This window comes from Sminthopsis crassicaudata, chromosome 1, assembly GCF_048593235.1.
Source record: "Sminthopsis crassicaudata isolate SCR6 chromosome 1, ASM4859323v1, whole genome shotgun sequence".
Classification (NCBI taxonomy): Eukaryota; Metazoa; Chordata; class Mammalia; order Dasyuromorphia; family Dasyuridae; genus Sminthopsis; species Sminthopsis crassicaudata.
This window is the reverse complement of record NC_133617.1, coordinates 3,271,991-3,297,821: the sequence shown is the minus strand read 5'-3', so window position 1 is coordinate 3,297,821 and position 25,831 is coordinate 3,271,991. Positions and strand designations below refer to the sequence as shown.

The following is a 25,831-nucleotide window of genomic DNA, read 5'->3' as shown; positions in this document are numbered from 1 at the left end:
CACTTTGTGACCCAAGGCAAGTCCTTCACCTTATTTCCCTCAGTTACTTCATCAATCAAAGGCCTTGGAGGGGGAGCGGCAAAGCCCTCTAGGGAACCCTCAAAATGGGGTCACTGAGGATTAGACCTGACCAAAATGACTGAACCTTGCAGGGCCCATTTCCTGGATCTAGAGAAGGAAGGGACCAAACTAGCATCACAAGGTCTCTGAGGTCCCTGCCAGTTCTGACTATATGATGCTTTATCTTGTTATAGGTAATCTGGTGGGGAAGATGGCCTGGGATCCCGTAGGCAAAAGCAGATATACCAAAGTGTTTCACGTCTGATTCTGCTCATTTTTCAGCCTCAGCTCTGACTGGTTTTCGCTGCCAGGAGCAGCATCCCCTCCCCCAGGACTAAACTGATCTCTTGAACTGGAATCACAGAGGAAAGTGGCCCCATCTCATGCACCCGGGGGCCTCTCCCTCAGACTGGAGGCTGAAGGATGGAGCCATAAGCTCTGCTCCAAAGGCTTTCTGACTGCAGGAACTCCGCCTGTGACCTTCTCTAAGGGCAGTGGTTGGGAGTAGGAGGGAATTAGCTTTGGGTAAAACCTCAGGATTGTTCTGCTCCATATTGTGTAAAGGCAGGCAAGTCATTCTTATCTCTGGGGAGACATTTCTCATCTGTAAAGTCGAGATTTCATGAAAGATTTCCTCCAAATGTCTCTGGGACTTCAGAAGTCTTTGCTCCCACTGCCCAAAGTGCAAAGGTTTACCTGTGGATCCTGTGATATTAATCTCAGATGGGGAAGATGGGCCTGCAGGTGTCTTTGTTCTGGTTGTTGGAGAGAGGAAATCTGTCCTCAAAATCCTGGACTGAGGAACCTCTGAGGCTCCTTTCATCTCTAACAGACGGATGTTACAATCCTACAGAAAGAGGGAGACCCACTAGCAGAGGAAAACTATGAGCACCGGACTTTCTATAATGACTTTTCTAAGTGGATTTCACTGCGCCCTGAGCCTGGGACCTGGCTCACGTGGACCCTGGTGCAGGGAACTTATGAGCATCAAGGCTACAACTTTACTGACTTTTAGGGAAATTGTCATCACTGAAGGATTTAATAAATCTTGTGTCCTACAATAGAATATTTCATGAGGTTTCTCCATCACAGGCTGAAGTCAGGTCACAAAACTATTTTCCAACAAAAGGCACTTCTGGGATGGAGCCTGACGGCACAAGGGAAAGAGAGGTCAAAATATAATTTTGCACTTATGATTTCCCTGGATGCAGGGACTCAGCTGGAGATGCCCCAGGCAGGCTGGTCCCCGGAATTCTTCTGAGACTGAGACTTCTCTGAGGAAAATCGAGTAAGACGAATGGACCCAATAACTATCTAAAAATAAATGTACCTGGAGACAGAGAAAAAGTATATAATGGTCCCTCATCTTACACCTTTGTCCTTGTCTTGCACATGGACCTGACTAATGTCCCTCTGTTTCCTCCAGTGTGACCTGGAGATCAGAGCCCGGGCTTCTATACATAGACAGGCCGTGTCTGGTGCTGAAAAGTTCCTCCTCAGTCCCTGACTCCAGCAGCTGGCTTGGCTGTAGCAGGAGCAGTCGCTCCATTGCCTCAGAGTTAAAACTTTGCTTACTGTTCAGGGAGATGTGGCCCCATATTGTGAGAAGCATTTCTCGCCTCGTTTCTTCCCTTGCTGTGTCTCTGCTGCTGCAGCTTCCAGGGTCTGGGCAGGACTGCTATGAGGATCAACCCATGCGTTACATCCGTGGAGATGTGGACATTGGCTTCTTTCTCCCCCTACAGTCACCTGAAGTGAGCAATGTCACAGGAGCAGAGCGGTTTCAGAGGCCTCCTAACAAGGCTTGTAGGCCTTACATGTAAGTGTCTCTCTCTGCCTGGGCTCATTTTCACTGTAAGGATGCAAGAAAAGTCCTCATTGCTCAGCATGAGTTGGGGTGCTCTCCCCTCTCCCTGTCTCGTCATGTTTGTATCTTCTTGGCAGCTTTCATTGTGTCTCCTTAACATCAGAGTTGAAGAAAGCAAACCCCTCTCCCCTCCTTTCCCCTTCCCATTTCCTATCAAACAGGTCATCCCCAGGCTGCTCAGTCCTTACCAGGGTCAGTGTTTTCTCTCCCTCCCTTCCAGGTCATCCTGACTTCATGGAAATAGTGTAGGGTTAATGGCCAGAAGCAGCAGAAGTACTTGGGCCCTGCTGCCTTTCTATGCTAGGACAGAGTTCTTGCTGAGTGTCCAGATCCTGAGCTAGGGGAAATCTGCCCCTTTCACAGGAAGGAAAGCTGTGTCTCTTCTCCAGCTTTGCCTACCTGACAAGAGAGCACCCCTTGTTAGGAAGTCATGGGACCCCTTCTTCAGGAAATTTAGGGTTAGGGATAATTCTACTCCTCCCACCTCATTTGTGCATTGGAAACATGAGCTTATGTTACTCCTTCCTGTGGGTAAATGAATTTATCACTGTTTTCTATTCTTTTTGGAAGAAGTAATGTTGTCCTAGCTCAGGGAATCTCAAAGGTACTGAATAAGTTAGGACTGATGGAGCCGGAAACTGAGGGATGGGAAATTTGACTTTATTTGGAAAAGACAGAATTGTGCAGGATGGAGCTCTGGCAAGTTCTCAGCCTTGCAAATGGCTTTATGAAATGCCTGTTCCCTCTCAGGGATGTCTGGAGAATTCTGTTTCTCGAGGTAGTGTGAGAGGGGCTTCTTTTCTTTTCTCAAGCTAACTCTTCCTGAACTGGATGAACCCGGGACAGATGGTGTTTATTTACTTTCTGGGATTTTGACAAACATCCTGACCTTTGTGCTGCTTCCATAGGTCTTAGTTTTATCCATTACCACAATCAACTCTCTTTGCAAATCCCTCCTTTCTATAGCAGGATCTCAGTATACAGGCATGCAACACTCAAATATAACCGTTTGTAAGTCTGTGCTGTTGCAAAAAAATTCAGACTCCTCCACTGATTTATGGATCATTTCCCTCTGTTACATCAGAGAAGTTCATTGGCTCTTTACTGTATGTTCTGCTGGTTGAAGACAAACCATATGTTTCACTGAATGGTTCCTTGGCAAATAAAAGTTCTTTTCTGAAGCTTGTTGTAGTCTTATGTTATTATTTAATCCCTCTGGACTCTTTTTTCATTTGTACTTTTCTTTCTACATATAATTAAAAATTCTCTACAAATCAATATTAATAAATTATAAACATTTCATTGCAGTTGTGTATATTTTTGTCTAAGAAACAAGGCCATTAAATGATATGAATTATTGGTTATCCCTTTAATGCTTTAGTATCCTTGTTTTTGTTCTATTTGTTGTTCAGCATCTAGGAAAAGTGGGAAGTTTGACCTAGAGGGGAAGTGTCCCCACCCATTGGTGAGACATTAAACAAAAATCCTGTTCTAAATTAAATGTCCTTTTATGTTTTATGAATTATTTGATTTTTACCTTGAGAACTGCAGCCACGGAGAAGGCAAGGACTCCATATTGTCAACATCCGTGATAATTTGATGGAAATTGAATATAAGTGAGTATAATGTCACGCTAACTTTCTCCACCCATTAAAACAAGCCCAAAGTGTCTGAGAGGTACTCGCTATTAACAATATTGTACAAGGTTTGGCCAGTTTTTAACCATGGCCAAAATAATAAAGCTATAGGTTTTTGCTATTGGGCTCCTGGTTGAAGATCTGGTAATAAATCAAAATCTTAGAACTGATTTTTCTTCTCAGATCATGAGAGAAAAGAAAAAAGTAAGGAGAGAGAAAAGCTAAACCAGGAACTCATTTTATAGGAGATATTAGATAGGATCTGCGGCACATTGTGTTCTCACACTTATTAGAATTTAGGTGAGTAATTTCCTTCTTTTAAAAGCACCTCTTTGCCAAATACTCAGATACCAAAATATCCTCACTTTTCATAGACAATGATGATCTCTATGAAATCTTCCCTTATTTCTTCAGGAAAATAGGGTCTCACTGTACAGTGTCCATATATATCAGTGACTCTAACCAATCTAATTACTCTTTTTCCACCTTGCATCACAGTACCTTATTTCTCCCTCCCATTATACTCTAAGGTTTCTAGAATTAACAACTATCCATGTCTTCTTGTGGAATCAGTGAATGACTCAAGCAAACAGTTTCATTGGGACATAAAGCCAGTAGTCCTCACCCTTTAAGAAATTACCAAAAAAAAGAATACTGGAACAATGTGTATGGAAAGAGGTTATTTTGAATTCAAATGGAAGGAGCTAAACAGCTATTGCAGTTCTTACTTGTGTCTAAATGTTGGGAAAGTCCCTCTTCTGAAATAAATTCTGTGTGAAGTTTGCATCAATGTTCTATAACATTTACCATTAATTCACCAGAAACATTGAAAAAAATTACCAGCAACTCTACATGGCTGCCTTCACCCTGCATGAGATTAACAGGAATACCAATTTGTTGCCCAACATTTCCCTGGGATATCGTGTGTATAACTCCTATTCCAGTGAAGAAAGGACTTTGGAGAACTACCTGAGGTTGCTGTCTGGAACACACCAGCCCCTCCCTAATTACAACTGCAGAGAGCCAGGAAAGGTTGTGGCTGCCATTGGAGGAGCCACATCAGCTCTCTCTGTTCAGATGGGGACCCTGCTTGACCTCTACCGTTTACCCCAGGTGAATGAGATAGAACCTAATACATTCTCTGTTCTTCTGTACAACCTAGGAGTCACAGCAGTAGTATTAGTAGTAGAAGTAGCAGGAGCCGCAGCAGTAAAATAAAATGCATTTATGTATATTTTTGAAAAATTAAAAATTGTTTTACAAACGTATTTCTTTTGATCTTCACAACAAACTCATAATGAAAATATTCTTATAACTTCCATTGACACTGGAGGTTATTGTGACTAAGAAAAGTTAAATTGTGATCAGGCAACTAATGATCAACTGGGATATTAATTAAACTAGGTTTTCTTAGATCAGTTTAACTCTCTAGTGACTGAGTAAATTCACTCTTGTCATCATCAGGGAAAATGAACAACTCCTGGAACATCAACCATATTGGAAGCCAAGAAGGCATTTAATCTTCAAGCCAAGAAAGGATCTGAAAGCCAAACTAGTTCTATTTGCCCATTATACAGATAAGTTCAATAATGATTGGAGAAGTTAAAGTGTTTACTGGACATTACACACTTCACTGGTGGAAGAGAACTGATTAAATGTTACCATTCTGGACTTTAAGTTAAATGAACTTTCATTGTTTTATACCTCATTCTATGAACTTCATTCTTCATAATCTCTTAGTCCCTCACTATTAGTCCAGAATTTATTGAGATGAGAATTATTTATAAAAGGAAACTGAGCCTGAGCACAGATGTATAAGGTGCTTGTTTTAGGCAGCCCTGGGAAGCTTATCCACAGAGCTGTCCTAAGAACTTCATATTTACATTTATGAATGGACAAGAGTTTGAGAACATTATTCACATTATTAACTTTAATAATGGGCACAGAAGGAGAGCAGAAACATTAGGTGCAAGGAGTGACTTTTCAGAAAGCACCTCATCTTTTCCAAACTGAAAAGAGAACCCTGTGAGCACTGTAGTTTAAGCTGGCTGCTTAGTGAACTCTGTCAATAGTCAGTCAGATGGGTGACTGTTTTGTGTGTTCAGAAGAAAGAAGAAAATTGGGGATGATTTCATGGAAGAGAAATAATAAATATTTAGATTGTTTCCATTAAAGCAAATAGAGGTCAGTATTGAATGTGGAAGTATGCATATGAAAAGGGGAAGGACTGGAAGCCTCTCTCCATTTCTATCCACATTCCTTATTTTAAAGCTCCCCTGACTTAACCTAACATTATTTAACTATTATTTCTTTATGGATACAGATTCAATAGTTAAGGCCCTTGGAGAAAAAGCAATTGAGATCTTTGTTGTGTCACTAATATAAATAGTGCTGACCATATACTTGGAGAAGAGTAAAAACAAAACTTTAAGCTCAAAGAGCATAGGAATTAACTCTAGATGTCCTTGTGGAAACATGTCTGAGCTGTCTAAGTGAGGGATTCATGAGAAGCCTTCATCTAGGGCCTTTGTTGCCAGATAATATAACAGCAGGAAGTCTGGTCAAGAGAAGAGTCAATCTGTTGCATTTAGGGATTATTTTTCCTTGATCCAGATCAGACAGAGCATGGCAGGATAAGTTGAATAAATCTCCTTCAACAAACAGGCAGATTCTTTCCTACTGTGATGTGTGGGTATATATGTGACCCTCAGATCTAAAACACTATTTGTCATAGAGGATTTGAGTTTTTATCAGCCCTCTTATGCAATCCACGAATATGTGTATTTGTCAATGAGACAAATATTCTTGCCAAAGATTGTGGTAATGATTATGACATTTTGGAACAGGCCTTCTGATGTGTCTTAGAGAATAAACAATACATTTCAACTTGTCTCTGATGATAGTTAATGTGGGCTCATCTGTAGAGAAGGGTAATGTTAGGTACAAAGAGTCATGAATGTCTGATATGGTGTTAAACCGTGCTCTCTTTTTCCATAGTTTTCATGTGTATGAGAACTTTAGAGAAGCATTAGACCACTTATGTGTAGTTTAGGACAGGTTTCAGCTGCTTTTAATCATTTTACAATTGTATTTATTTATTTTCTTAAATGTTTACAAGCAATTGTTACTATATCATATTTCATTGCTTCCAATAATAGCATGTCAAAAACAATTTTTAATGTTTTGAGTTCCCGATTCTCTTTCTCTTTCTTCCTTTATGGTGCCCCTACTTAAACTGATAAGCATTCAGACATCAGTTATACATGGACAATCATGAAAATCATTTCCAATTCAGTCATTTTTGTAAAAGAGAAGTCAAAACAAAGAAAAAAAAAACATGAAAAATACTACGCTTAATTCAGGATTCAGGCAATATCTTTCTCTATTGATGAAATATATGTCTCTTCATTAGTTCCCCTAGAATTTCTTGATTCATCGTATTGATGAGAATTTCTAAATCACTCAGAGTTCCTTATGGTACAATAGGACTATTTCAGTGTAGGAGGCTTTCCAGGTTATGCTCACTACACTTTACATCTTTGTACCTAGAACTTTCCAGGGATTTTCTTCTGCTTCTCATTTATATCAAACTATCTACATTTCCTAATCATCATACACTGTAGTTAGTATAGCCATTTTACAATAGAAATATGTGCATTTGACTTCCAATCTTTAGCCATATTTTTGCTATGGCTAAAGATTAGAAGTCAAATGCACATATTTCAACACAACTGCTTAAAGAATTTAGTTCAAATTGGTCCTTTCTCACTTTTGTAATAATATTGGTATGTAGATTGATCAAAGGTATTGCTGGATGGAAGGATATGAACAGTTTTAAAGCCTTTTGATCATCTTTTCAAATTTTTTCCCATAATAATTGGAGCGGATTACAATTCCAGCGTGTTATGTCCCCAGTTTACAATATCCCTTACAGGATTTTTTATGATTCTCTTTTTCGTTATGTTAATCAATCTAACAAGTGGGATGTGGTACTTCAGAGTTGTTTCAATTTGCACATCTCTAAAAATAGTGACTTAGAATTTTTTCATATGCCTGGAGATAACTTTATATTTAAGAAATGAAGTCAATCTACAATACACATTGCAATTCCCTTGCCCAGTTTGCTGCTGAATTTTACCAGAGACACTTCTTGCAAAAATTTTCCACATTTTTTGCTTTCCTTTTTTGTTTTTGGGATATTTGTAAATCTGATAGGTGTCTTTTGCTACATCCAACTCGTTTTGAATTGCATTTCTCTAATGTTGAAAAAACATTTTTTTTGTTTCCTGTTTGTTCTATTTATAGCAATGATACATGAAAAAAATGAGCTTTATCATTATACTTGAAAAGTCATATTCTTGGACATATTTAGTGATTGGAATCTCAGTTTTCTGATTTCATAAAGCCAGAAATACATATACAGGGTCTACTGGAAACCAGTTAGATTTTCTTGTTGAAAATACCACAATTAAAACCCATAATGACATCTATAGGTGAATATTATTTTGTCCCAAATTTAAAAAGTACACAGTTCTGATCATGTGGTTTTCTTTCATTCACAAAGAAAACCTTGTCTTCAGCCTCAATCATATAGAGCTGGTTTACTCTAGAAATTTGTTCTGGGCCAAAGATTAAATGAAGAAATAATTTATCTATTCTGGTTCCTTTGGGAACCTTAAGGAAGATTCCTTCCTTGGATGCCATCAATAAGTCATTGTCTTTTTGGGAGCTCACAGAGACTTAGACTTTCAGAGAGAAATTTTCATTTATGATAAACTTTACAATAAAATCTAAAACTTTCTTCTAACAATAAATACACCCATTTGACTGTGTATTTTACTTTAGTTCTCTCTGCAGCATCATGCACCTGCTCATCCATATTTTTTTCTCATCCAGATTACTTACGGTCCATTTGATCCCAGTCTTGCTGACAAAGTCCAGTTTCCTTCCCTCTATCAGATGGCGCACAAGTCCTCTTCTCTTCACCGAGGAATTGTCCGCTTATTGGCATATTTTCAATGGAACTGGATAGGTCTGATTGTCTTTGATGATATGAGAGGTGAGGAATTCCTCAAGGAAATGAGAGAGGAAATGAAAAAGAACAGAGTTTGTGTGTCCTTCACAGAGAAGATTCCTCTCAGTGACCGAAAAAATAGGGAGACCTCTGAGGCCTTCACGTCCAGGATCCTAATTTCAGAAGTCAAAGTCATTGTCATTCATACTGACACAGACTCATTAACAATTATGGGAAACCCACCAGGATTTTTATTTCCAACCAAGAAGGTGTGGATTGCCACATCTCATTTAGACACTACAACTAGAGCCTTGTACCATTATGGTTTCACTTTCCATGCCACTCTCTTCTTTTCACACTGGACTACTACAGTCCCTGGATTTGAGAGTTTTATCAGGAAGAATAATTCTCCTTTAAGTATGAGGAACAGTTTTATTCAGGCACGTATGCCATCACTTTTGAAATGCTCAGATCAACCAGACATCCCTGAGCAAGATTTATATTTACCAAATGCCTCCCTGAAACATTTACCTTTTTACCCTGTGGACATGACCACATCTGCCTTGAGTTACAACATCTACAATGCTGTATATGCTGTGGCTTGGGCTCTCCATGAAACACTGATGAAAAGATCCGAGAAAATATCCTTGGAAAATGAAAAATCTGTATTGCCTCATCCATGGCAGGTAATACGGAAAGAGGGGCACTTTTTTAGCTATGATTTTTTGAGTGTGTATTTTAGCAAGAAGTGGGACATGGAAGACATTGAAGACTTTTCAATTTCTAAAACTATTCTGATTGTATATTCCTCAAAGATTTTATTGGTTTCCAATATTTGTCAAATAGCATATAAAGTTAAAATGAGATGTCCTTCCTAGAGTCTTAGAGTTGTAAATAACTTAGGTTTCATATTTCCTATTCAGCTCTGGACTTCTTTTATCAGAAATATTTGAAGGCCCTTTATTTCATTAGGAACCCAATTTTTGTTCCTGAAGGACTGAACTTAGGATTTCTAAGTACGTGATTTTTACTTGTAAGCCAGATCCTTTTTTCTCTAAATTGGGCTGTTCTATGCACTCTGATCTTTCCATTAAGAAGGTGAGGATTCTTTTTTCATCCTCAATGTGGCTCCAATATATAGATGTGTTTCTTTCTGCATCCTTGTACTATTTTCTCCTTCACCTTGGAGGTCTAGAATTGGGCTATAGTATCCCTGGTGAGGTCCTTTGGGGATCTTTTTCAGTAGATGATCTGTAGTTTCTTTCATACTCTATTTGCCCTTCATATTTTGGAAAACAGGAGAACTTTACTTGATACTTTCTTGAAAGATAGAATCCATGTTATTTTTGATTGTAGAACTCGTGTAGTCACATAATGTTAAATGATTTCCCTTCTTTCTGTTTTCCAGGATAACATTTTCCATTGTGATACTGCATACTGTTTTCATTCTTTTTCCTTTTGGTTTTGTCTTTAATTTCTGAAAACATCATTACCTTCTACCTTCTTAATTCTATTTTTAAGGAAATATTCTCCTCAATGAACCTCTATATTTCCTGTTCAATTTGTTGAATTCTGATTTTTAAGGCGTTTTTCTCTTCTAAGTTTTTTTCTGACTGCTTTTATATCACTCTCATTTTTATTAGTACTTTTTCCTCTACCTCTCTGACTCCATTTTGAAAATTCATTTAGAACTCTTCTGTGGCTTTAAACCAATTCTTACTTTCTTTGAGTACTTTGGATATAGGAGCTTTGACTTTATTTTTTTCTTAGTATAGATTTTTCATCTTCCTGTTCATCACATTAATTTTCAAGGAACAGGATAATTTTTGGTTGTTTGCCAATTTTCCCAGCCTATTCTTTGACTTTACCTGTGTATTGGAGAAGTGCTCTGTTTCCAGGGTAAAGGGACCAATGTCCAAAGCTTCAGGAATTTTGTGCAGTTATTTTCAGGGATTCTTCTAGGGAGCTGGACGTTTTACGTCTCCTAAGGTTGGCTGATCTTGGAAGAAATCTCTTTATTAATGTCTTGGCCTCTATTCTGTTCTGTGAATCTTGTATGATAATTGTCTTCCTAACTCTCAAACTGTGAGCCAGGAAGATGTGCTCCATCTGGGTACTGGCAAAACAACCGAGTCCTGTCCCTGGGTTTTAAAAGAGACCCCTGTAATACCCTTCTGACAAGGTCTTTACCTCTCTTAACATCTGTGGTACAAGAACTGCTGCAATGGCTACCACTCCTGCAGCCTCTTCAGGTGTTCTTTATTCAGTGGCTAAGATATTGAGGTTCTGGTTGTCTTTGAATGTCACAAAAATGGTTTGATAGTCTATCCTGGAGATGGCAGAAAACCACTGGAGATAATCAAGGATGGGAGTGTCAGGGTCTGGCCTGCACTTCAGAACTTCCCAGGCAGGAGGGAAGGTAGAAGAGTAGAGGTTTAGTCAGAGGCAACCAGCAGGAGGATATTGCAATAATCCAGGTGTGAAGTCATGAAGATGTTCCAGTAGCAGAGAACAGGAGGGAACATATTAGAGAGATTTTGCAAGCAGACCTTGACAATACATTATATAAATGGGGTGATAAACAATGAGGATTTGAGTGTGAAATTGAAACTACAAACCCAGGAGATGCAGGCAACTCTTCAGGTTTCAGAGGGTAATTTCTGTGACCCACAAGACACCCAGGTTTGACCCCACCTAAAAATAAGAGCACAAGACTCCATAAATTCTCATGCACAATTGCCTTTCCTTCAGGTATCACTTACTGATGAGCATTTCTCTTCTCTTTCAGCTGCACTCCTACCTGAAGAACACCCAGTTTAAGAACATTGTTGGTGAGCAGGTGTTTGTGGATGAGAACAGACGTACAGAGGCCCAGTATGCCATTATGAACTATGTATACTTCGATTATGAAAATGATCATCTTCTGTACGTGGGGACTTTATCCCAGAAGCTCAGCCCGGTCAAGATTTTACAATTTGTGCAAATGTCATAGTGTGGAACTTGTGGAGTTCAAAGGTCAGAGACATTATTGTTAATTTATGCTGCTAAACAGGAAGAAACCTTGACTTATGTGGTGTACTCTCCATTATTGACAGGTGCAGCTGGGTGGGAAAATGGCTAGAATGTAACATCTCATTCTCTTCACTTGTCATAAGTTCATGCATGTGTCCCCTGTTTTCTCTGTAGCAATCCTCTTTAACATTTCTTACAGCACTATAATACTTTATTATATTTATGCACATCTACATAAGTATCTTGTTAAAAACACAGAGAAATTTAGTTGCATATATATACATATATGTAAAGTTATATCTATGTATTCACACAGATATCTATAAATATAATATGTACTTCAACAAATCTTCAATTTATAGATACCATTTCATAGTCCCATTTTTGCCACTTTGAAAGCAACCATAAATATATTTTAATTTGTATTTTTTTCAACTTATCTAGCAAAGAAGGAAAAAAAACCTTTAACTTTACACAGCACAACATAGAGATTCAATATATCACCATGACTTTCCATTACATATTGCTTACTTATTTCCTAAAAGATGTATCTGTGTATCTATTCTATCTATCTATCTATCTATCTATCTATCTATCTATCTATCTATCTATTTGTGTGTGTATGTGTATGTGTGTGTACTTGTGTGCAAAACAAAAGTATCCATATTCTATCTCTCTTTGCAGGTAAATTGTTTATACTTGCATCTGTCCTTTGTAATTGATTTTAGAAGGTATAGCACACAAAATGTCTTAGACTTCAAAAGTTGTATTAGAAAACCATTGCTGTTACTGTCCACAATATTTCTTAGTTCAAATCAATTTATTTTTTATTATTTCATGCAAATTTTTCCCTCTGTTTCTGAAATCAACCAGGTCACCATGTCTAATAGCACACCACTATTCTCTCACTATTATATACACCACATCTTGTTAAGTCACAGTGGATAGAGCACCTACACTGGAGCCAGGGGGACCTGAGTTTACATCCAGTTTGAGACACTGAACACTGCTTAGATTTTTGACTCTAAGCAAGTCACTTAATCCCAATTCATGCACACACACACACACACACACACACACACACACACACACACTCACGCATACATTCACTCACAACCAAATAAGACCAAACTCCCTTAGAATTATCTTTTATCATCTCATTGTTGAAATGAATCAAGTCCATCAGAGCTGATCATCATATAATCTTACTACTCTGTAAAATGTTGTCAGGGTTCTGTTCATTTCACTGGGCCTCAGTTTAATTCAGTTTTTCTAGGTTTTTCTGAAATCCTTTCTTACAGCACAATAATATTCCAGTAGACTCCTATGCTATAACTTATTTACCCCTTCCCCACCTGATGGGAATCGACTCAATTTCCAGTTCCTTGTCCCTATAAAAAGAGTTGCTCGAAACCTTTTTTCATCTATGTGTTCTTTGCCCTCTTTTATGATCTCTTTGAGATAGACACTCAGTAGAGACACTGCTGGATAAGAGGATATGCACATTTTCTTAATCCTTTGAACATCATTGCTCTCAAGAAAGATTGAGTCATTCCAGAACTCCACCAATAATATTTAGCATCCAAGTTTTTCCATATCTCTTCCAACATTAATTATTATCTTTTCCTGTCATCTTACTCAATCAGAGAAAGTTTCCGTTCTTTGGATTTTCATAGTCAATATTGATTTAGAGCAGTAGTCTTCAAACTTTTAAAATAGGGGACCAGTTCACTTTCCCTCAGACTGTTGGGGGGCTGGATTATAGTAAAAACCAAAGCTCAGACTCTGTATCTGCCACTCAGCCCATTTGCCATAACCAGACCGGCCCCACAAACCTAGTCAGCGGGCTTCTTCTGGCCCACGGGCCGTAGTTTGAGAACTCCTGATTTAGAGCATATTTTCATATGATGAAAAATGGCTTCAATTTCTTCATCTGAAAATAGTTGGTTCATTCTTTTCACCATTTATCAATTGGGGAATGGCTTATATTTTTATAAAATTGACTCGTATACATACATAATATGGACATATACATATGTGAAAATACAGATATAAATCTATGTATTTATGTATTTGAGAAATGAGACCTTCAAAAGAGAGAGTGCAGGAAAAAAAAAATTCCCCAATCTTACTGGTTCTATTCAAATCTTGGCTATCCTGGGGGTTTTTGCAGAATGTTTTCCATTTGATTTACTCAAAATTATCTGTTTTGCATGTTTAATGTTCTCCATTTCTTCTTTGGTCATAAATTCCTCCCTTCTCCAAATATCCAAGGGATAGACCAACCTTTATTCCCATAATTTGCTTATAGTATCACCATTTATGTCTAAATCATGAATCATGTTTTCTTATCTTAATATAATACTTGAGATGTTGGTTAGTGTCTAGTTTCTGTTGTATTATATTCCAGGTTTCCCAGCACTTTTAGTCAACGAGTGAATTCTTCTCCCAGAATGTGGAGTTTTGCATTTTTTGAAACACTAGATTAATATAATTGTTGACAATTCTTTACCGAACTTATTCCAATGATCCACTGTGTTTTTTGCCAATACCAAATACCTTTGAAAGGTACTGTTATAATGGTTTTATTTCTACAAGTTCTAGACCTTATTTGTTTGCATTTTTCATTATTTCATTAATTCTTGACATTTTGGTTTTCCAGATGAATTTTTAAAATTATTTTTCTGATTCTAAAAAGCAAGGTCTTGGCAAGAGGATTAGAATGGCACTGAATAGGTAGATTAATTGGAATTAACATTTGATTAGATTAGTTTGGCCTACAAATGAGCACTTGATATATTTCTAATTATTTAGATCTCACTTTATTTGTAGGAAAACTGTTTTGTAATTCTGTTCCTAGCTATCCTGCCTTTATCTTAACAGACAGACTCCCAAATATTTTATATGCTTACAATTATTGTAAATGTCTTTTTCCTTTCAATACTTTGCTGCTAAGATTTCTTGGCAACATATAGAAATACTGATAATATATTTATGTTTAGTTTACATCCGGTGGAACTGATAATGTTGTTAATTTTTTCTAGTAGCTTTATAGTTGATTCTCTGGAATTGTATAAATATAACATCATGTTATCTATAAAGTATGATAGATTTTTTCCTGCACAAATTACCAGATTCATTCAAAAATTTCTTCTATTCTATTTGCTTAAATTAACACTTCTAGTACATTATTGAATAATAGTGTTGAGAATGCACAACCCTATCTTATTGTAGATGTGTTGAGCTTATCCTCATAAACATATAATATTTGCTGAAAGTTTTAGCTAGATGCTATTTATAATATTTAAAAGAACTCCATTTATCCCTATGCTCTCTAGTGTTTTTAATAAAAATAGATGTTTTCTTTTCTTTTTTTTTTATTCATTTTTCCAAATTATTCCCTCCCTCCCTCCACTCCCTCCCCCTGATGACAGGTAATCCCATACATTTTACATGTGTTACAATATAACCTAGATACACAATGTGTGTAAATACCATTTTCTTGTTGCACATTAAGTATTTGATTCCGAAAATATAAGTAATCTGGATAGATAGACAGTAGTGCTAACAGTTTACATTCACTTCCCAGTGTTCCTTCTCTGGGTGTAGTTGTTTCTGTCCATCATTGATCAGCTGGAAGTGAGTTGGATCTTCTTTATGTTGAAGATTTCCACTTCCATCAGAATACATCCTCATACAGTATTGTTGTTGAAGTGTATAGTGATCTTCTGGTTCTACTCATTTCACTCAGCAACAGTTGACGTAAGTCTTTCCAAGCCTCTCTGTATTGCTCCTGCTGGTCATTTTTTACAGAGCAATAACATTCTATAACCTTCATATACCACAATTTACCCAACCATTCTCCAATGGATGGACATCCATTCAACTTCCAGTTTCTAGCTACAACAAAAAGAGCTGCCACAAACATTTTGGCACATACAGGTCCCTTTCCCCTCCTCAGTATTTCTTTGGGATATAATCCCAATAACAGCAATGCTGGGTCAAAGGGTATGCACAGTTTGATAACTTTTTGGGCATAGTTCCAAATTGCTCTCCAGAATGGCTGGACTCTTATACAACTCGACCAACAATGTATTAGTGTCCCAGTTTTCCCACATCCCCTCCAACATTCATCATTATTTGTTCCTGTCATCTTAGCCAATCTGACAGGTGTGTAGTGGTATCTCAGAGTTGTCTTAATTTGCATTTCTCTGATCAGTAGTGATTTGGAACACTCTTTCATATGAGTGGAAATAGTTTCAATTTCATTATCTGAGAATTATCTGTTCATATCCCTTGACCATTTATCAATTGGAGAATGGTTTGGTTTTCTATAAATTAGGGTCAGTTCTCTATATATTTTGTAAATGAGACCTTTGTCAGAACCTTTCCTTTTAAAAATATTTTCCCAATTTGTTACTTCCCTTCTAATCTTGTTTGCATTAGTATTGTTTGTACAGAAACTTTTTAGTTTGATGTAATCAAAATTTTCTATTTTGTGATCAATAATGATCTCTAGTTCTCCTCTGGTCATAAATTTCTTCCTCCTCCACAGGTCTGAGAGGTAGACTATTCTCTGTTCCTCTAATCTATTTATGATCTCATTCTTTATGCCCAAATCATGGACCCATTTTGATCTTATCTTGGTATATGGTGTTAAGTGTGGATCCATATCTAATTTCTGCCATACTAATTTCCAGTTTTCCAAACAGTTTCTTCCGAATAATGAATTTTTGTCCCTAATGTTGGTATCTTTGGGTTTGTCAAAGATTAGATTGCTATAGATGTGCCCTTTTTTGTCCTTTGTATCTAATCTGTTCCACTGATCGACCGTTCTATTTCTTAGCCAATACCAAATGGTTTTGGTGACTGCTGCTATATAATATAAATTTAGATCAGGTACACTTAGACCACCTTCCTCTGACTTTTTTTTCATTAGTTCCTTTGCAATTCTCGACCTTTTATTCTTCCATATGAATTTTGTTGTTATTTTTTCTAGGTCATTAAAATAGTTTCTTGGGAGTCTGATTGGTATAGCACTATATAAATAGATTAGTTTGGGGAGTATTGTCATCTTTATTATATTCGTTCCACCTATCCAAGAGCACTGATAGTTTTCCTAATATTAAACCAGCCCTGCATTCCTGGTATGAATCCTACATGATCATAGTGTATTATCCTGGGGATAATTTTCTGAAGTCTTTTTGCTAATATCTTATTTAAGATTTTAGCATCAATATTCATTAAGGAAATTGGTCTATCATTTTCTTTCTCGTTTTCGATCGACCTGGTTTAGGTATCAGTACCATGTCTGTGTCATAAAAGGAATTTGGTAGGACTCCTTCATCCCCTATTTTTTCAAATAGTTTATATAGCATTGGGGTTAATTGTTCTTTAAATGTTTGGTAGAATTCACATGTAAATCCATCTAGTCCTGGGGATTTTTTCCTGGGGAGTTGATTAATAGCTTGTTATATTTCTTTTTCTGAAATGGGACTATTTACGCAATTTATTTCCTCCTCTGTTAATCTAGGAAGCCTATATTTTTGGAGGAAGTCATCCATTTCGCTTAAGTTATCAAATTTATTGGCATAAAGTTGGCCAAAGTAACTCCTTATTATTTCTCTAATTTCCTCTTCATTGGTGGAAAGATTCCCCTTTTCATTTGGAAGACTAACAATTTGATTTTCCTCTTTCTTTTTTCTGATCAGATTTACCAAAGGTTTATCTATTTTATTGGCTTTTTCATAAAACCAACTCTTGGTTTTATTTATTAATTCAATAGTTTTTTTACTTTCAATATTATTGATTTCTCCTTTTAATTTTTGTATTTCAAGTTTAATTTTTGGTTGGGGGTTTTTAATTTGGTCTTTTTCTAGCCTTTTAAGTTGCAAGCCCAATTTGTTAATCTTCTCTTTCTCTATTTCCTTCAAATAAGCCTCTAAAGATATAAAATTTCCCCTTATTACTGGTTTAGCTGCATCCCACAGATTTTGGTATGATGTCTCATCATTGTCATTATCTTGGGTGAAATTATTAATTGTTTCTATAATTTGCTCTTTCACCCAGTCATTCTTTAAGATGAGATTATTCAGTTTCCAATTACTTTTTGGTCTATTTTCCCCTAACCTTTTACTGAATGTAGCTTTTATTGCATTGGGGTCTGAGAAGAAGGCATTTATTATTTCTGCCTAACTACATTTAATTTTGAGATCTTTATGTCCTAATGTATGGTCAATTTTTGTATAGGATCCATGAACTGCTGAGAAGAAAGGATATTCCTTTCTATTGCCATTCAGTTTTCTCCAAAGGTCTATCATACCTAGTTTTTCTAATGTTCTATTTACTTTTTAAATTTCTTTCTTATTTGTTTTGTGGTTTGATTTGTCTAAATCTGAGAGTGCAAGGTTGAGATCTCCCACTATTATAGTTTTACTGTCTATTGCTTCTCTGGGACTTCCAGGGCCTGAGTTCCACAGCCTCCAGCCAAGCCAGGCACTATGAGTTAACGCCCCTCCCACTTTTGAATCACTTAAGTACTCCCAGGTGAAAGCCTGGATTGCCTATGTCGGCCACACCCACAGTGCTGAGATCTGCTGAGTCACCCCCAGGATTGGGGAGGTTTTAGTATCTAGCTTATATTCCAAAGTGGCTTTGATTTCTCTTCTGAACTGCTGTATTATAAGCAGAGAAGAGCTAACAGCCTGTGCCAGATTCCTCTATCTCAGTGGCTTCTCTGATCACAGAGCCGATCCCAGAGCGCTCCCCAACGTGATCGGCACAGTGTGCCACTACCCCACTGTCTGTGCTGGCCTCTCTTCTTCCTCCCCTGGGAACTGACCTTTCCTGTTGAAACTCCAGATTCTCTTCAGCTGAAAGGTTTAGCTAGATGCTATTTATAATATTTAAAAGAACTCCATTTATCCCTATGCTCTCCAGTGTTTTTAATAAAAAATAGATGTTGTATTTTCCCAAATAATTTCTCTGCATGGATTGAGACAATTGAATGACATCTGTTGTAATGTGCTGTTGTCTCCAGAAACTGTTGACTACTCTCTGGGAGGAGATCTGCTGTGTCAACTCAAATCTCTGGGACAGATTCTTCTTCCTGTAGAGAGCCGTTATCTCCAGACAGTTGCTGTCAACACTGGTCCAGAGTAGTGATTTCCTTCCCTGCAGAGAGCTGCCTCAAGTCTGGCCCAGACAAGACCCTCTCTATCTTTCAAGTGCCTCCCTTTTTTATCCTTTCAGAGAATGGGCTTGGGATAACGCAAGGGCTTCTGGTGAAAATTATTTCAACTAATGAACTTGTTCCTCCTAAGCATGCAAGCTCCTCCCCAGGAGGTCACAGAAGTAAAACTCCCAGTAAAGGCCAGAAGTAGAGAATTGTCAAGTACCAACTTAGCACTTAGTAAGAACCCAACAATCTGTTACTTTGGTTTTCGATATACACAGTTATGTTGATAGTTTTCCTTATACTGAGCCAGCCTTGCATTTCAGATATAAATCCCACTTGGGCATAATGTATTATGTTTCATGAGAAGCTACTTGAATCTCTTTTCCCTAAGTTTTGGCATCAATATTAATTAGGGAAATTGATTTATAATTTTCTCTTTCTATTTTGGCCTTTTTTGGTTTACACATCAATACAATTTCTATGTCAGAAAAGACATGTGGTAGGACACCTTCTTCAATCATTTTTTTCCAAATCGTTTACATAATATTAGAATTCATTATTCTTTAAATGATGAAGAGAATTCACTTGTTCAGGAAATATTTTTGAGGGGATTGAGTTAACTGATTTTCCAATTACCTTTTCTAAAATGAACCTGTTTAATTATGTTATTTCGTTTCTGTTAATTGGGACAAGCTATATTTTTCTAAGGATTCATTCACTTCATTTAGATTCATGTCATCTTTATTAGCAAAACTTTGGAAAGATAGTTCCTAATTTTTGCTTAAATTTCTACTTCATTCATGATAAGTTCATGCTGTTCATGATTCATACTGGAAACTTGATTTCCTCCTTTCCTTTTTCTAATCATATTAACCAAAATTTAATCTATTTTGTTGTGTTTTTTTTCGTAAAACTCAAATCTCAATTTTATTATTAATTCAAGTTTCCTCCCTTTCTATTGGATCCATCTATAATTTAATTTTCAGAATTTCTCTTATTTAATTGGAAATTTTTAATTTGTTCTAGCTCTATCTTTTTTATTTGAACCCCCAGTTCATTGATCTCCTCTTTATCTATGTTATCCACATGAATATTTAGAGACATAAATTTTCACCATTTACTGTTTGGCTGTAATCCATAATTATTGGCATACCATCTTATTATTGACATTTTCTTGGAAGAAATTAATGACTTTTCTATCATCTGTTGTTACACTTACTCTTTATTAAGGATTCAATTATTTACTTTCTAACTAATTTTGGGTCTATTTTTCCATGGTCATTTATTAGAAGTAATTTTTTATTGCATCATGATCTGAACAGCATATATTTTGCACATTTGTCTTTCTATATTTCATTCAGAAGATCTTATGCTCTAAGAAGTGGCCAGTTTTTGTAGAAGTGCTATGATCCACTGAGAAAAAGGTCCATTCCGCTCTATCCCTTTCCATTGTCTTCAGAGATCTATCTTACCTAATTTTCTAAAATTCTATTCACCTCCTAACCTTCTTTCTTGTTTACTTTGTGGTTGGATTTATCTACTACTTACTATTTTGTAATTACTATATTGTCACTTTTGGTTCTATTTTCCACATCATTAGTTTCTCCAATGAAATATTTTATATTTTCTTCAAAATTTTCACTTAAGTTTTACTTTTATTTCATCGATTTATGTCTACTTGACCTTAAAAACTTGGCAAATTGGGAAAAAATTCCATAAAACAATACAACTCACTAAAAAACTCAATTGGACAAATAGAAAAAGAAATAAAAAAGTGAATGAAGAAAATCATGTTATGGAATATTATTGTTCTGTAAGAAATGACTAGCAGGATGATTTCAGAGAAGCCTGTAGAGACTGACAGGAACTGATACTATTTGAAATGAGCAGAACCAGGAGATCATTGTACACTTCAACAACAGTATTATATTCTGATCAATTCTGATGGACATTGATCTCTTCAAAAATGAGAAGATCCAAATCTCTTCCAATGAACAGAAGCAGCTACATCCAGAGAAAGAACACTGGAAAATTAATATGGACCACAACATGACATTTCCACTCTTTCTGTTATCATTTGCTTGCATTTTTGTTTTTTGCTCTCAGATTATATTTACCTATATGGTAGGGACCAGATCAGATCCACCTTTAGGTCTAGAGCCAACCTGATTTTGGCTTCCTCAGGGTCTGAAATCTGCTCTCTTTCCCTATAGAAATTATCAACACTTAGTTAGAGCTTGCATTGCCTTTTTGCTCATTTGAAGAAAAAAACACAAAAGCTACAGTTTACTTATGGGGGGCAGTGTCTTATGTCCAAGCTGCCTCTGCAGACAATAGGAAGTGGCAGTGAAGCAGCAGTGGGGACAGCACCCACAGGCTGCCTTGAGATTAGCCTTTGTGCTGAAATCAGTGGGAGAGGGAAAGCAGTGTTTGCACTGGGAGCAGTGACTGTGGCTGCACTTGGATCATTCTGAGTCACTCCATTTGTTGGGTGGGTGTGGCCAGGTCTCTAGAGACTCCAGCATTTTGGGGTTATAGACTTTACCCCTGTTTTTATAGCTTCTCTGCTGATCTACTGGCTTGCTGCCAGGGCAGAGAAGCCCACACTGTGCTAAAGTGCTCCCCCCAGATTTTCCACCAGCAGAGACCACATGGCTCTGCCCTCCAGTCTGCTCAGGGTGAGCTGTTTCCTGTGGTCTCACTGCCTGCCTGAGGTCTGTGCCTGGCCTAACCCCAGTCCTTCCCCACGCATGAGCAAAACAGATCTTTTCTGGAGAATTTCGAGAATATTTTCAGTTGGCAATATGTTGTACACCCAATATCCAGGTGTTCTGACAGTCAAGCACTAATTCTGAGGCTGAATTTTGTTAAAATTGATTCAGGGTAAAGGAAAGCTTAGGAAGATGCATGTGTTCTCTCCAGCATCTTGCTACCCCCTCAACTGAACTGATTTTTAAGAAATAATTAATTTCTATATATTTTTATTCTGGCCAAATTTGTTTTTTAAAGAGTTATTTCTTCTAGACATTTCCATATTTCCTTTTTCAAGCTTAGGTTTTTATTTTCAAATTGTCACCATTTTCTTTCATAATTCTCATTCTTGCACATTTATTCTGTCGTCTCTTTTTTAAGATATTTTTTAAGCTGTTTGAGGAGAGGCTTTTGAGCTTGACAAGAGTTCATATTCCCCCCTGAGATTTTATTCATAGGCATTTTGTCATTGTAACCCTCTTCCAGTCTTCTATCATGATCTTCCCTGACTGATATCTCTTTATGGTCAGTGTAACGTGCTGTTGTCTCCAGAAGCTGCAGATCACTCTCTGGGAGGAGATCTGCTGTGTCAACTCAGAACTGTTGTCTCCAGACAGTTGCAATTAACTCTTGTCCAGAGAAGTGACTTCCCTTCCTGCAGAGAACCGTGTCAAATCTGGTCTAAAGCAGAGACTCCTTTTTCCTCCAGAACTGCCCTTTTTATCCTCCCAGAGAATGGGCATGTGATAATGCAAGGGCTTCTTGGAAGAATTACTTCAACCAATGGACTTGCTCCTCCTAAGCATGCAGGCTCTTCCCTAGGAAAGTCCAGAACTAGAGAATTGTCAAGTACTGACTTAGCACTTAGTAAGAACCTAATATCTCATTATCTCATTAGTATTTAGTAAGAACCTAACAGGTCAGAACTTTTTTTTTTGCTCCTCTTCTCACTTTTAAAATTTCAGCTCTGTTGCTTGGACACACAAGAGATTGTTTCAAGCTTATTTTGCTGAAGAACAGGGGTCTCTCTTTGACTGTGTGGGGCCAATGGTGCTGCAGGCTTTGCCACTGAGCTGGCTTGCTGAGGTTCACTGATTCCCAGATTCTCTGTTATATTTGCCCTGGAGTTCTCACAGCAGAACTGCTGATGCACTGGCTTTCTGGATGAGGACACGTAGACACTATTGCTGTACTTTGGTTAAGAGCCGCACACTAAATTCCCAATGCTGGACTTTTGCAGGCTGTCCTAGATGCACCCTACCTCTTCTGGGCCGTGATGCACCCTCTGTTGTCCACAAAAGCCTGTCTTGAAGGCATATCTGAAGCTCAAAACTTACATTGCAAATATTTCTGGGTTCTGTCATCAGGCACTTGTTCTTCCAAAAGTGTACACCACTCCTTCACCAATTCCTTCAATTTCTCTTTCATCACCTATTATTGAAGAAAACATTTCCAGTACAATATTGCATAATAATGGTGTTAATGGTTACCCTTGTTTAACCCTTGAATATATTAGGAATACTTCTAGGCATTTAACATTCACATTACTTTGGGAACAGCACTTGCAGTGCAATGGCCACCCCCAAGAAGATGCTATAAGATCTTTTTGGGATCTCTCCCACATCTATGACCGAGACAAGGAAAGTCATCTTCTCTGTAATTGGCCAATATATGAACTATCTTTAAATGATCAGGGTGTGAAATACAATTTTGTTAATGGTTCAGTAGGAGAAGGTTTGTCACTGAGTGTTGCAGAAGAGTGGGTGACAAATGGAAAGAATAATTTGGATCATGTGATAATTCATATACACTTTTAATTCTGTATCTGTAGAGGTGGTTCTCAAAACCAGAATGGTAAAAATTAGCTGCGTTTTTCTTTGCATACATAAATAGCTATCAGTTAAAAATGTTTATTCCAGTCTCCTGTCACTATCTTAGGTTCCCTCTGCAGTATGTACTGCCAGTTGTCCTGCTGGATTCAGGAAGTTGCCTTTGGAGGGGAAGCCTCCTTGTTGCTTCACCTGCTCCCCATGCTCAGAAGGAGAAATCTCCAGTCATAAGGGTGAGTTATTGCAAGGAACCCTACTTCTTGGTAATTTGGGGCAGTACTAGCATGTCTCTTTGGGTCTTCACTGCAGATGTGACAGAGCAATAAAAGAGTTGTGAAACTCACAAAAAAGAGGGAGAAACAATGAGGAGAAAAATATTTTTAGGAAACAGAATGCTGAAAGCAAGGATGGATCTGGTGTGTCACTGAAGCATTCCAGATGCTAATTTCAGGTCTCATGGACCTGAAAGATAGGGTGAAAATAAGGTGAATCCAATATTTGAAATACTAGTGAAAAAATCCAATGGAGGCTCCAAAGAGAATTTTTCTTTTAATTAATTGGTGAAATGAAGGGATTAAAGGGTTACCTTTCCATTGTTGAATATATCCTGGAAATGGTTCATTTCTCTTGGGATTTTGAAAAGGAAGAATTCCAAAACAAAAGAAACATGTTTTCTGTGGGAAAGTTGCCAGATATTTAGTAAGTCATTATTCCATCAGTCAATCAATAGTCATTTAGTATGAGAAGAAGTTGGTCATAAATAATGGGACAGAGTGATAAAAAGGAGGTGAATCCTTCATTAAGGGAGATACTATTTCAACAGAGGAGACAAGAATACACATACTGTCTGTATCTACCAAGAAAATGTTTAAAAATTCATATAAATTCAACAATAATAATTGTTGAAAGGTGTAAACTGGGAGGTGGAAAGAATGAAGAAGTATTGATACAAGCAGCTCTTCAACTTGAGTTGCTTCCCAACACAACACAGGCAAAATCTGGATGTTTGATGCTAAAGGTCTCCACTGTCTAAGCTTACTGTCCTTACTGATTATGTTGAAAAGAAAAGGTGACATCACTTATGTAAAACCAATAAAGAGAACTTGAACCAAAGCCAAACAGGGATCAAGGTAAAGAACAGTTTTGATCTGAGCAGTATACCAAGTAACTTACCTGTGACTGTGTCATCCAGTAAAGAGAGAATGGGATTTTGCATCCTATGGAAGTAGAAAGATTTGCTGCAGGTCTCCTGACTATTTCCTGCTGTGGGAATGTAGAGAAATGTTTTAATCTAAACTCTAAGTCCTTGTTTGTCTCCTGCAGATGCTGAGCACTGTGAGAAGTGCCCAGAGGGTGAATATCCCAATGAGCAGAGAGATAGATGCCTCCCCAAGTTTGTGACCTTCCTGGATGTGAATGAACCTTGGGGGAAGGCAGTGACAGCTGTAGCTCTTTCACTCTCATTGCTCACAGCCCTGGTTCTGTGGGTCTTTGTGAAATTCCAAGACACTCCCATAGTCCAAGCCAATAACAGGAACCTCAGCTACCTGCTCCTCACCTCCCTTTCCTCCTGCTTCCTCTGCTCCTTGCTCTTTGTGGGCCGTCCCACCACTGCTTCCTGCCTTTTCCGACAAACAGTATTTGCAGTTGTGTTCACAGTGGCTGTTTCCTCCATTTTGGCCAAAACTATCATAGTGGTTCTGGCTTTCAGGCTTACAGGACCAGGGAGCAGGATGAGGATATTCCTTCATCCTAGAGTGCCCTACTGTGTTGTTCTCATCTGCTCCGGAATTCAAGGGCTTATCTGTGCCATCTGGTTGGGGACATACCCCCCCTTTCCAGAAGCAGACACACACTCTGAATCCAGGCACATCATCCTCACATGTAATGAGGGCTCCGCCTTTGCATTTTGCTGTGTCCTGGGCTATATGGGCTTTCTGGCCCTGGGCAGCTTCACCATAGCCTTCCTGGCCAGGAACCTGCCTGATGCCTTCAATGAAGCCAAGTTCATCACTTTCAGCATGCTGGTGTTTTGCAGTGTCTGGGTCTCTTTCCTCCCCACATATCAGAGCTCCAAAGGGAAAGCCGTGATGATTGTGGAGATCTTCTCCATCTTGGCCTCTAGCACTGGGTTACTGGGCTGCATTTTTATTCCCAAATGTCTTGTGATTCTCCTGACATCATGGGAAAATACCATAAAACAGAACAAGAATCAAAGGGGTTCCAGGAGCAAGGATTTTTCTTTTTTTAAAATTTGATATCTTTATTTGCCTCAGTTTCATGTAAAACACTAATTTTATCTTTATTTTTAAAGCTTTGACTTTCACATTCTCTCCTTTCTTCCCCAACCCCAGAAGCATTGAGCTTCCACATGTGCAGTTACTATTTAAAAAGCTTCTTTCCCTGGTACCTCTTGGGACCCTCACAACAATTTGTCCCATTTTCCTACTTTCTACTCACTGTAGAGCAGAGTTCTGTCTCTCT

At 37.7% G+C, this 25,831-nt stretch overlaps 1 protein-coding gene across 1 annotated transcript; it reads left to right on the top strand.

Annotated features, from left to right (window-relative positions):
• Positions 1–1,646: 1,646 nt before the first annotated feature.
• Positions 1,647–25,831, top strand: LOC141566362 (vomeronasal type-2 receptor 26-like). Its single transcript, XM_074311228.1, has 5 exons — positions 1,647–1,879; positions 4,386–4,677; positions 11,367–11,537; positions 23,457–23,580; positions 24,671–25,831. The coding sequence occupies exons 1-5, from the start codon at positions 1,647–1,649 to the stop codon at positions 25,603–25,605; spliced, it is 1,755 nt and encodes a 584-aa protein (XP_074167329.1). The 3' UTR covers positions 25,606–25,831.

Coding starts and splice junctions, on each gene's coding strand:
- LOC141566362 (XM_074311228.1), top strand. CDS start 1,647: ATGTGGCCCCATATTGTGAGAAGCATTTCTCGCCTCGTTTCTTCCCTT. Junction 4,678..11,366: donor ACCTCTACCGTTTACCCCAG/GTGAATGAGATA, acceptor CTTCTCTTTCAG/CTGCACTCCTACCTGAAGAA. Junction 23,581..24,670: donor AGAAATCTCCAGTCATAAGG/GTGAGTTATTGC, acceptor TGTCTCCTGCAG/ATGCTGAGCACTGTGAGAAG.